The sequence below is a fragment of the Nylanderia fulva genome, unplaced genomic scaffold (genome assembly GCF_048542155.1).
Source record: "Nylanderia fulva isolate GAGA-0341 unplaced genomic scaffold, ASM4854215v1 Scaffold20, whole genome shotgun sequence".
Lineage (NCBI taxonomy): Eukaryota > Metazoa > Arthropoda > Insecta > Hymenoptera > Formicidae > Nylanderia > Nylanderia fulva.
In genome coordinates this window covers 1157584-1168961 of record NW_028190264.1, presented here as the reverse complement: position 1 = coordinate 1168961, position 11378 = coordinate 1157584, and the positions used below count along the sequence as shown (strand labels likewise).

The following is an 11378-nucleotide window of genomic DNA, read 5'->3' as shown; positions in this document are numbered from 1 at the left end:
CGTCCGCAATGCGGCGACATCGGCGACGCTCGATTCCTATTGGCTGCGCCGGAATCTCCTTCGCCCTAGCTTATGGATTTTGCATTAAGCCTGGACAAACTTGTGGAGGAAAATCGATATAATTATTATTATTTTTCGATGTAAATTATGTATTGCGACAAAAATGCTGTTACTATTATGAAATATATTTATTGTTCATTGCCGTCTCTCTTTATCTTGCTTCTCTCTCAGGGAGAGGTTTCCTAGATTTATTCCAAGATTAATTTCTTTCATAACCACATGTTCATTGGCCAACATTATACATATATCTTCAAGCTCATGCAAATATATATCTGATAAATTTGCATAATACAAAAAAAATTGTATATATGTAAATATATATCTGATAAATTCGCATAAAATACAAAAAAAAAAACAAAATCATATATATTAATATATATCTTATGAATTTGCATAAAATACAAAAAAATCAAATTCATATATGTATATAAATATATATCTAATAAATTTGTATAAAATACAAGAAAAATCAAAATTATATATAAATATATGAGCTTGAGGATTTTAAATTCAAATTTAAATTGAAATTATTTTTAAACCAAAAAATTAATGTTAAAATATAATTTAAAGAAATGCACATTTATTGTATTATAATTATAATGATCATATCATATGAGAGAATAAAAAGAAATAATTTGATAAATTCAATTTTGTTATATTATCAAATAATTAATCTTTGCTACAGTCTTTTATTCTTTAAATTTATAGAGATTTTATAGAGATAGAAAATAAATAAATATATTACTTGAATATAAAATCATTCTTCATGTATTTCTTGCTTATTCAAAAATGTAATCACATGTTCTGCTAATTCTTTATAAGCCTCTGCCTGTCTAGTTTTTGGAGCTGCTAAAACAATTGGTTTACCATTATCCGAACTTTCCGCAATGCTTTCATGCATTGGTATTTTCTGTAAGATATCTACATCTGTGACATACATATGATTCATATTATATTATCCACATATATATATATATATATCTAATATAAAAATACACCCATGTAAATAATAATATAATGTTATAAATAACATTCACTCAATTATAATTGAGAAAAAATCACATTTTATTATTTATATAATTAATTATAATATTATATAATAATTACTTACTAAGTTCTTTAGCTAATGATAATGTGGCTTTGCCAAAGAGATTAATCTCAGTCATGCATTTTGGACACATAATGGTGCTCATGTTTTCCACAATCCCAGCAACAGGTATGTCCAATTTCTTGAACATATTTGCGCCTCTCCTAGTCACTTCTAGCGCAGCCTTTTGTGGTGTTGTTACTAACAAGGCGCCAGCAATAAAGAAATTCTGAATAAGAGAGAGATGCGTATCTCCCGTTCCAGGAGGAGTGTCAATTACAAGATAATCAAGCGAGCCCCAGGCCACATGATTCACCAATTTGTCTAATGCACTCATCACCATAAGGCCTCTCCAAACTACCGGTGATTTCTCGTCGATTAAGAATCCCATGGACATGCTGCAAGTAAAATATAAAATTGTATAGCATAGACCCATTTATCGAATCATTTTAATGCGCTTAACAATTAATCACCATTTCACACCATAATTTACAAGAGGTTCCATAAGATTCTCTTGATTTATCACAGGTGATTCGTATATATTCATCATTAATGGTATGGAAGGTCCAAAGACATCGGCATCTAGTAATCCAATCGACTTTTTTGGTTCAATAATTTTCAAGGCTGTTGCTAAATTTACAGCGGTTGTTGATTTTCCAACTCCACCTTTACCAGACGCAACTAACAAAATTTGTTTAACGCCCTTTATTCGTTTTCGTTTAGGAAGTCCACGTGCCATGATTTCCTTCTGTCTGGCCTCTGCATTTTCCTGCCTAGTCTTCGCTGTGTCAGTTGTTGTGTTGTACTGAGAAAAGCATGAATAAGAAAGAACTAACAAGATTTTTTTGATAAGATGATTATAAATTTTTCTTTTTTTTTTTATTAAATAATTTATAAAAAATAATTATTCAATTAAAAAATTTATTAAATAATAAATTTTTTAATTGAATAATTATTTTTTAAATCAAAAGATCTTTTAATTGTTTATTAAATGCTTGTCAAGACAAAGTATAAATTCTTCTTTATTAAATATAAGTATAAATTCTTTTTTATTAAATATAATTTTATTGAATAATTAAATAAAGTAATTTTTAAATCAAAAAATCTTTTAATTGTTTATCAAATGCTTGTCGAGAAAAAGTACAAACAAGTTTCATGACATGAGATTTTCAAATATGTATCTAGGAACTCTAATGTCACTTTAATCTTATCAGAATCCTTGCATATTTACTTTTTTGTATCGTTGCCGCTGAAGATGCTTTAAAAATTCGCCTAAACGCGGTCTCGCAATAATATTCAACATTTTTTCACGAGTCAATTTATAACCTCGTGTGCGAAACGCGAAATATACAACGCATCATATCAAAAATGCACAAATCAAAAATTATACTGGCATTTTAAACGTCTTGCTCGTGAAGAGAGTCGAAAGTTTTTATCTTTCCGTTCTTTTTTCTGTCATCGTAATTTCGAAAAAAGTAGCAAAATTTCGCAAAAATAGTCGCGCGGCGAGAGCGTGTGACGCAAGTTTTTTTTTCAAAAGCTTCCATCTGTCAACGTTGGAGGCGCGTTGAAAGATCGGCAGCGTCGTGCAAAAATGTGCGGAAGTAAGTTTTTTATCGTTCGAAACGTCAAAACGTCGCGTCGCGGTTATCATTTCTCCGATAATTTCCGCTCCATCTTTCGCAGACACGTATGTACGCGCATACACACATATTATATATAATACAATTTACACGTACGAGAGAAAAAACACACACACACAGGTAACCTCTAAATCTCGACAATGATTTCCGACGATGACAAATGACAAAAGGTGCGAGAGACGATGAGTCGTCGATTTTTCGTCGCGAAGAAAAAATTCGCGCGCGACTGTCATCCGCGTCCAGCAGAAGACAGCGCGACGTTTTGAACTGTCAGGGTTGGGTCAGGTTAGGATGAAGTGAGGGTAGATTTCTACTTTACGCAAGTTGCGCCCGGATTGCGCTTATTTGTACTTTTAGTACGCTGGAAAAAAAAAATGGCGTCCATTTAATCAACTTTCTGCCGAGCGCGATCTGTTTTGATTGGGACGTGTTGCTGATCGAAATCGATGATGATGATTATGACGGTGTTAATGATGAGACGTAGGTTTGTTTGCGCTATTGCTTTATCTTCGCCGAACGCTTATCGCGTGACGATTTTAATCGAAAGTCGAAGTCAATCCTCGATTAGAGGTTAAGGGAAAGAAGTCTTCCAAGTATTTCATTTTGCAAGAATTTACGGCGGAATTTAATTCTACCATCTTTTCTCGAGCGGGATATTAATGTAGCGAATATAAAATTTGCAGGTGAAGGACGTTGCATTTGACCGTGCAGGGAAGACGGAATATGGGCCTAAAGGCAGCTGTTCAGGCTCTCAAGTAAGTTTCAATGTGCAGCTTCAAGATACAAGACACTTTCAATTTGTATTTGATTAATTAAGTTATTTTTTCTTATTTTATTAATGTGAATTATTTTTTATTATTTTTTATTATTTTATTAATATGTGAAATAAATGTGTTTGAACAGGAAAGCAGAACCATTGAAGGATAAAGTTCAGCGCTGCAAGGATCTGTTGAACGACAATGATGCCTGGGTATGTCAGCAACAGCTGCAAAAGATATATCAACAAGTCCTCATACTGGATTTGGAATACGCCCTGGATAGGAAGGTCGAGCAGGAGCTATGGAATCTTGGATTTAAGAACTACATAGCGACTCTGCAGTCACAGGCCAAGGACAGGAAGAACCCCAAGCGTGGTGAATCGCAAGCATTGCTCAGTTGGTGCTTAGAAGCGGCCAGTGGTTTTTATTTGACCCTGTTACAGGAAATTTGCACTGTATTTGATTTGGATCTACCATTTAGAAGGTACATGATCTTTAATACATAAGTATAATTGTATATATTTTGCGTTCAATTTTATAGAAATTTATTAAGAATATATTTTCATTATATTATTTCATTATTAAGAATATCTAATCAATTCTTCCAGGAAGGGTTATGTATATGGTTACACGTCCCCGTGGAAGGCTGTTGAAAAATTATCTCCACCTCACAAGTCGTCTTGTTTTTATGCTTGCCAATATTGCCTTGTACATTTGGGTGACATCGCACGATATAGAAATGAAAGCAAGCAAGCTGAGATGTTCTATAGACACGCTGTTTCGTTGTCACCATCCAGCGGACAGCCTTATAATCAACTGGCCCTCCTAGAAGCATCTCGCGGTGACAAATTGGGAACAGTGTTTCATTATGCACGTTCAGTAGCTGTCAAGCATCCCTTTCCTGTCGCTACGGCGAATCTCGCCACGACTCTGTCGTCCGCCTTGAACTGACAAATCTTTTAATATCGACGGCAAGACCAAGTTGAACTCTCAGGAGTACATCGCTGTCTTTCTGAAATTGCACGGAATAATTCACAATTTTGGCGACTTGAAGCTCGCGTGCTCGTACAGTAAACAGTTGACGGAAACGTTAACTGCATTGGTCGCTACCGAGAGTTTCAGTCCGTGGATGCTGATACAGATGTTGGTGATAAATCTATATGCTCTGCAACACGCGGCCGGAAGTGGCCCGGATAACACAGAATTACTCAAAAACGAACAACTGACTAACGATGAAAAAATGGCCCGTGATTGTATACTGGACCTAATCGCAGGCACTCTGTCTGCTTTATTGTTACCCGTCTATACGATAAAGAACTCTATCATCGAGTATTTTGCGTTGCCTTCTAGTAAGTATACCTTGTGTATAGGTCGCAGTTTTCAATTGATTGCAGATTGCAATAAAATAAGGCACAGCTAATTTTTTTTCTTTATAGTAAAACTGTGCCTTGATTGGATCAATATAAAACCCACGGTTTTGGAGGAAGTTGCTTTTACATCAAGATTACAAATATGGCCCAGCCTCTGCGTGCTTTTGAATGCTCTGCAGAATTGTGTGGTGGATTTTAAGCATGACGAGTGTAAGTAATTTTACTTTGCACTGTAAAATTATCTTCTTGCATATTTTGAATATAATTAATGAAGATTTAATTGTTTGACAATAAAGTTTATAGTAGAAAATAACTTTTGGCGTATATAAAAAAATATATATATATTAATATCGCTAAAAAATTCTCTTACTTTTTCTTTTCTTTCTCTCTAAGATGAATTTAATGAAATATAATAAACACAGATGCTGTAGTGCCACTGCCAGAAGATCGCGACCTTCAGGGTTTCTTGCCGTTGGAAAAAAGTTTCGAGAACCTCAGATTCACGAATACTGCGTTGGAAGGCGACACCGCGATGTTAAACAAATTGCGTGCCGTGCGCATTCTGCATCTGGGCCGTTGTCTCGCTCAGAATCGCATCAATGGATCTGCGCCGATCTCGATTACGACGGAGGAGAAGACAGGCGAGAGCAGATTCACATCTATGAGTAACGGCGTTGGGCCCAGCAACGAATTAATGAAGGAACTCGAGGAACTAAGTCTGAACAAGGAACTGAAACAACTGAACACCTCGATGAGCCCGGTGCTATCTGAAGCAGCTAGCAGCAAAAGTTCTACGGAAACCGATGCCGAGATTCCTGTTGATAAGAAGATCTTTCAAGGCATTCTTAAGCCCCAGGGTTCCTTGGAACGGAACCGTGACTCCGAAACCAGCGGCGCCGAGGCATGCTCTCTTCCATCTTCCAGCGCGAGAAAGCCGCGGCAAAATATTGCGATGCAGGCGATTATGCGTCGCGCGGAGACCGAGCAGAAGCAGGTAACGTTCAAGAACGTGTCGCCCGTGATCGTCGAGGAAGAGAATGATAAGAAGACGAAAGCGACGGTCGTTGCACCGATTAACACTTCCATGGCGAATAAACCGACACCGATTCTAGAGATGCCTAAGACTAACGAGGCTTCTAGTACGAACAATTCTGTTGTTAGCGCTCCGACTCGACTGTCAATGATGTCCACTGGTTCGCAGAGCCAGTCCCCGTTAGTTCAGAGTCAGCAGAGATCCGTGAAACCAACATTGCCGCCCAACATCCCCATGCCTACTCAATTGGTGGTGGTCAAAGAGCAACAAGCTCAGCAAGTTGCTCAACAAATGCTCCCGCAGTTGCACGCCGGCAATATAACTACGCAGATTACAAATCAACAGACCTCGACCGGATTGGGACCGGTGTGCTATCCGAATCAGTCATTCAACGCACAGAATCCGCAGTTCGCCAACAACTTCATGACGAACCGATCGCCGCATTATCAGATGCAGGGACAGCTTAGCAATAATGGACAACCGGTTACAGCGATACCGCAGAGCATCAACGGGATACATCACTCAATCAGTCAGAGCAGACCTTTGCATCAGAGGATGCCGCAAAGTGTGCCCTCTGTGCAGATGATACAACAAAGCATGCGATTAGGTTCGCCCGCTCAGCCGAGCATGTTGCAGCCTAATATAAATCTGCCGGCGAATAATATGGGGCTACAGGCGAGCATCAATGTGGAACAACAGAATCACGCTATCGGATTGCAGCAGCAACAGCAGCAGAACATAATGCAGAGCAATTCTAGATCGAATAGCATGCACAGTCAGTTGAACGGTAGTCCAGGTATGGCAAACGTGCCTGCGATGATGTCGACATTGCCATCAGTGTACGAGAAGGATCCCCAGCAATCGAGCTTAACAACCCTGGTGAACAGTTCGCAGAGTCCAACGAGCGGATCGAACTTTCAGCTTAATTTTAATCAGAATCATTTTAATCAGAGCCAGACTTTCGTCGGTCAGGGTCCACTGTCGCAAAATCAGCCGTCACCGTCGTTTTACAAGAACAATGCCGAGACGATGGACTTTCAATTCCCAAACCAGAAGATAGTTAACAAGAATCAACCACCGCCGCAGCAACAGCCAGTGACGAATAATTATAACATGTTCTGCAACTACGAGCCGACAGAACACTTTAATTTATGGAGGGACAGTCGACCTCCTCAACCACCAATTGCTTGGTGGGGTCCGGCTGGTAACACCACGGCTCAGATGCACATGAAGGATTCCATTGTTAATGAGAATGCGTTCTCGAACTGGAGCGACTCGTCTACCCTCGGAAATATGGCGAATAGGGTGCCGTTGACGCCGGGTAAAAATTACCAGCAGCAACAACAAAACGGACAGCACGGCAGACATCTTATGGCAGGAAATAATTTCGAGGACTCCAGATTGTTTGAAGTAAGTATTGTCATTATTGTCATCAAGAGTGATATAATACATATTTTTAAAGAAAATTGAGATTAATGTCAAAATTATTTACAGCAGTTAATTTTATATACTGCATTTATATGGAAATTTATTTATATATTTTTTAAATATATAAATTTTAAATAAAATAAAAAATATTTATAATTATGTAGAAATTTATTATATTATAATTGTTTTATATCTCTATGTACTCTCTCTCTTTGTATATGAGATAATGAAGTAAAAACATATGATATCTTCTAGGTTGAGCAGAAGCCGTCCCAACCCGTGAGCACCGGCAATACTTATTCCTTGTTTAGTAGCAACACCTGGAGCACCGTCAACACGCCGATCAATACGAATTCGACCAGTCAAGATCAAATGAAGGCACGACTACATCAGCAGTCTCTGTGGTCTGGACCGGGTCCTTCCCCGTTAGAACGGCTTCTCGAGCAGCAGAAGTCGCTGCGCGAGGGTGGGACCACTTGAAGGGACGCGCCGAAATCCGATTAAAGGAGGCCAAGCAGTGTAATTTCGCATTCAGCGTATGCCGATTTAAGTAATCGCGGCGACGAAAACAAATCACTTAATTATTCGATGCGAGAAATGCGCAAAATTCTCCAAAGATATGTAGAAAGAGTGGATACCGAGCTCGACTATATATAAGATGCAGCCTGTTGTCCTCGTGGCATTATGATATGCGCAGAGGTAATATAATCTTCGTTTATTTTGTAATCGCATGTGACAGATCTACGACAGACTTTAAGTACATTATTGCGTGATTTTTGGATTTCTTGCAAATTAAGAAAAACAAGACGAAGGAATGAAAGACGACGATTTAACCGCAATACTTTAATTTGTATGGAAATAAATAAGCAAGCAACAGGAAAAAAAATTAATAGAGATGCAAAAAATACAGTAGCTTCTTAACGTACATTAATTAGTATGCAGGAAATAAATGAAAACGTAGATGTTAATTACAAGCGAGAGACGCGTGAATTTTGTTTTGCTGATGTATTTAGAAAATTCACAATAAACATGAATGATTGATTAAAACCTTTTCTATTATATCAGCGGTGCACAGTTTTGTTGTTGCAGTTTTGCAGCAGTTTAAATGCCGAGATCCTGTATTTAAAAATTAGATGGATAAATGATAATAATGTTGATCGAACATCGTTTTTGTTTAAATTGTAATAACTTTATTTCACATTATACAAAAATATTTCATTAACAAGTTTTATTTCTGTAATATTATATGTAAGTTATATCACATATATGTCATAATTATATAATACATACATATTGCAGTGTTCTCTCGTTTTGTCATAACAAGTTCTTAAAATTCTCGTTTATTCAACATTTCTGATACTGTTATATTTTGGAGAGTGACTACAGAGAAAGTGTAGCAAGTAAAAAATGTCATTTTTTTTCTCTTTCCTAGTTTTTCAATACAGAATTGTCTTATTATGGTTTTGTAATAAAATTATACGTTAAAAATTATTTGACGAAAACCTGTCACATTATTTGCATGATTGCATCTGTTCCTGCAATCTATGATGAAAAGTTCTTTCTCTTAAATGCTTCTCTAATCTATTAATTAGACAGTATCAATATATAAGACCAAAATATAATCTAAAACTATACTTATTTCAACAAAAAACGCGTTCTTAATCTAACATACTATATTAAATAATTAAAAGTTTGTTTTATATTATATTAATTAAATAAAAACCCTAATTATTTTTATCGGAACATTATGTTTGGTAAAAGCAAAAAATAAAGTTACATTCAATTTTTATCAACAAATTCATAGTGTTCAGCATGCAATTTTATATATATATATATGTCACAAATTGTTTCTTAAATTAAACGTCTTCAAATACGGGCATATCGATATCTTGTGCGGTAGTCTTATAATAATTAACTCTACGCTTTAATGTAAGGTTGCAATGAAAAAAGTTTTTATTGTCGATTATGTGGCGCATATCGTTTACACGTATATGCAGACAATCATTATAAATGCACTCTCTTCTGAGTCGACATGACTTTACCTATTAAAAAGTATAAATTTTTAATAATTTAATATATATTATCAATTTTTATTAGTTTGATATATTATCTACTTTTAAAAAAAAAGAAATAATGTTCAATATTAAAAATTTATTTGTAAAAATTTTTATTATTAATCGGAAAATATAAAAAATGAGCTCTCTCTTTATACGAAATCATGTAAATAAGTGTGAAAATAGTATTACCTGACCGCTGTAAGAGGCATTTATTGCTCCAACTGCCTCAAATGTATAAGCAAACTGTTTGCTTACATCAGTACAATTGACAATTTGGACAGAAGCTATTAGATCACCTAACTGACTTATAGTGACATTTAAAAAAAAGAGACCCATCTCTTTGATTTGAAATGCAAAATCATAATCCCGATTCAAGATATATTCTAGACTCCACTTTCTTTTAAATACAGTACCTTTTGTGCTGAACTGTAATTATATTTAATCATGCAGATCCAAACAAGAGAACAATCATCTCAAATCAATTTTAGATCAATGAAATTTAAGAAATTATTATCAATTATAATCAATTTCATCAATTAGCATAATTCATAAAATTAATTAAACAATACCTCATAATATACATCTTTATGGTGATATCTTAAATGACCAATGATTCTTCCATGTGGTAATTCCACTGTGCAGGAACCAATTCGACAAGGAAATGCTCCTTTCCCTACTCTGGGTGCTACATTTATCATTGGCTTTCTTTGTTCACTTCTCGGAGTAACAGATTCAGCTTGATTTACAGGTTCAGTTTGACAAGCAGAAGATGTTGATGGCATGGAGACAATCTCAGTTTGAGTGGCTACGCATACTTTATTATGTAAAATTCTTCTATTGAGCTCATGATATGGATGCAGTAATGACAGCTAAAAGTGATAATACTTTCTTTCAAATTATATCATTTATAGAGCATAATTTAAAAAGGATATTATGCTCAAATTATTCTAGTATATTTTATTATTAGTTTATTGTCATTATATTATTAAGAAAATAATAAGGACTGTATACCTTTATGTCGCTCAATTTAGCTGCCAGTTGTTCTACTGCCAAATTTCTTGTAAGAATAAAAGAGGATTTGCATATAGGACATATTTGTAACTGTACTCTACATGGATGGCATATGTGATGTCCGTTTGTACATTGAACTTTTGTACCTTGCGTTGTATCTAAGCATACAGGACATTGAAGCAATTCTTCTAATGTATCACACCACTGAAATAATCAGAATTAATTATGAAAAAATTATGTATGCTACAGTACAATATAATTGGTGAGAGAGAGAGAGAGAGAGAGAGAGAAACAATAAATTTTTTATCTATATATATATGTAAAATTACAACATTATTATACTGGAAAAATATTTATTTCTTGAACATAAAATTAAATGTTATCATGATTTAATTATCAATGAGCAGTTAGTTAATTTGTTGTTAAGAATACATTAAAAAACAATTAATTATGATATAAGACAATAACATATATTGAAAAAATTGTGAATATACTAAAAGTGCTAATATATGTAATATATATATACTATACCATAACACGAATTTCTTCTACCATTGTGACTTAACTCGATTTCGAATTAAAAACACGAATAAAATGTTTAAACAAACAAACGATCGACAAAACAATATTCCTTATCTTATTTATATATGAAATTATTCTCTATATTTCTTTCGTGGCAGGAGGGGGGATTCCCCTTTCTTCCGTTTTTATTATGCTACGATCTACGTTGGAATAAAACTATAGGCAGATTTAGAAGCAAAAATTAAAGCATTATTACATTTATAAGACTTGGATTTGATAAATGAATTTAAAACCGTGTACATACATATTAAATATGTTTTAATATAATAACGTGACAAATGACATATGATATAGGTTTCTCTGATGTTCATATTTATGTAGGTTTATCACTGACTAGGGGGTCGATTGT

The 11378-nt window shown here is 35.0% G+C and overlaps 3 protein-coding genes across 6 annotated transcripts; 1 reads left to right on the top strand and 2 right to left on the bottom strand.

The window, feature by feature from the left end:
• Window positions 1–694: 694 nt before the first annotated feature.
• LOC114944030 (NUBP iron-sulfur cluster assembly factor, mitochondrial) lies at window positions 695–3147 on the bottom strand. Of its 4 annotated transcripts, none has more exons than XM_029319735.2 (4): window positions 2916–3147; window positions 1621–1952; window positions 1172–1545; window positions 695–987 (listed from the first exon to the last, which is right to left on the bottom strand). In XM_029319735.2, exons 1-4 carry the CDS (start codon window positions 3021–3023, stop codon window positions 818–820), a joined length of 984 nt encoding a protein of 327 aa, XP_029175568.1. In that variant the 5' UTR covers window positions 3024–3147; the 3' UTR covers window positions 695–817. The 4 variants fall into 4 exon arrangements, with proteins under 4 accessions (XP_029175568.1, XP_085338402.1, XP_029175570.1 ...); XM_085482276.1 differs by having other exon boundaries at window positions 2887–3047; XM_029319737.2 differs by having other exon boundaries at window positions 2909–2926.
• Window positions 2774–8682, top strand: LOC114944029 (uncharacterized). The gene is given in 8 exon segments (XM_029319734.2): window positions 2774–2837; window positions 3474–3545; window positions 3694–4032; window positions 4157–4496; window positions 4498–4897; window positions 4985–5128; window positions 5341–7361; window positions 7635–8682. Coding segments are annotated over 7 exon segments (3501 nt in total). The 5' UTR covers window positions 2774–2837; window positions 3474–3513; the 3' UTR covers window positions 7860–8682.
• Window positions 8480–11378, bottom strand: LOC146723391 (uncharacterized). Its single transcript, XM_085482277.1, has 6 exons — window positions 11274–11378; window positions 10979–11185; window positions 10448–10651; window positions 10006–10305; window positions 9626–9862; window positions 8480–9421 (listed from the first exon to the last, which is right to left on the bottom strand). The coding sequence occupies exons 2-6, from the start codon at window positions 11000–11002 to the stop codon at window positions 9236–9238; spliced, it is 951 nt and encodes a 316-aa protein (XP_085338403.1). The 5' UTR covers window positions 11003–11185; window positions 11274–11378; the 3' UTR covers window positions 8480–9235.

What these genes read in the sequence shown, in the direction of transcription:
- LOC146723391 (XM_085482277.1), bottom strand. Translation starts at nt 11,002, where the DNA reads ATGGTAGAAGAAATTCGTGTTATG. An exon ending in TAGAAGAAATTCGTGTTATG is followed by an intron (nt 10,652 to 10,978) that starts GTATAGTATATA and finishes TGATTATTTCAG; the next exon opens with TGGTGTGATACATTAGAAGA. An exon ending in ATGCCTCTTACAGCGGTCAG is followed by an intron (nt 9,422 to 9,625) that starts GTAATACTATTT and finishes ACTTTTTAATAG; the next exon opens with GTAAAGTCATGTCGACTCAG.
- LOC114944030 (XM_029319735.2), bottom strand. Translation starts at nt 3,023, where the DNA reads ATGACAGTCGCGCGCGAATTTTTTCTTCGCGACGAAAAATCGACGACT. An exon ending in ATCATTGTCGAGATTTAGAG is followed by an intron (nt 1,953 to 2,915) that starts GTTACCTGTGTG and finishes TGCTTTTCTCAG; the next exon opens with TACAACACAACAACTGACAC. An exon ending in ATCATTAGCTAAAGAACTTA is followed by an intron (nt 988 to 1,171) that starts GTAAGTAATTAT and finishes TGTATGTCACAG; the next exon opens with ATGTAGATATCTTACAGAAA.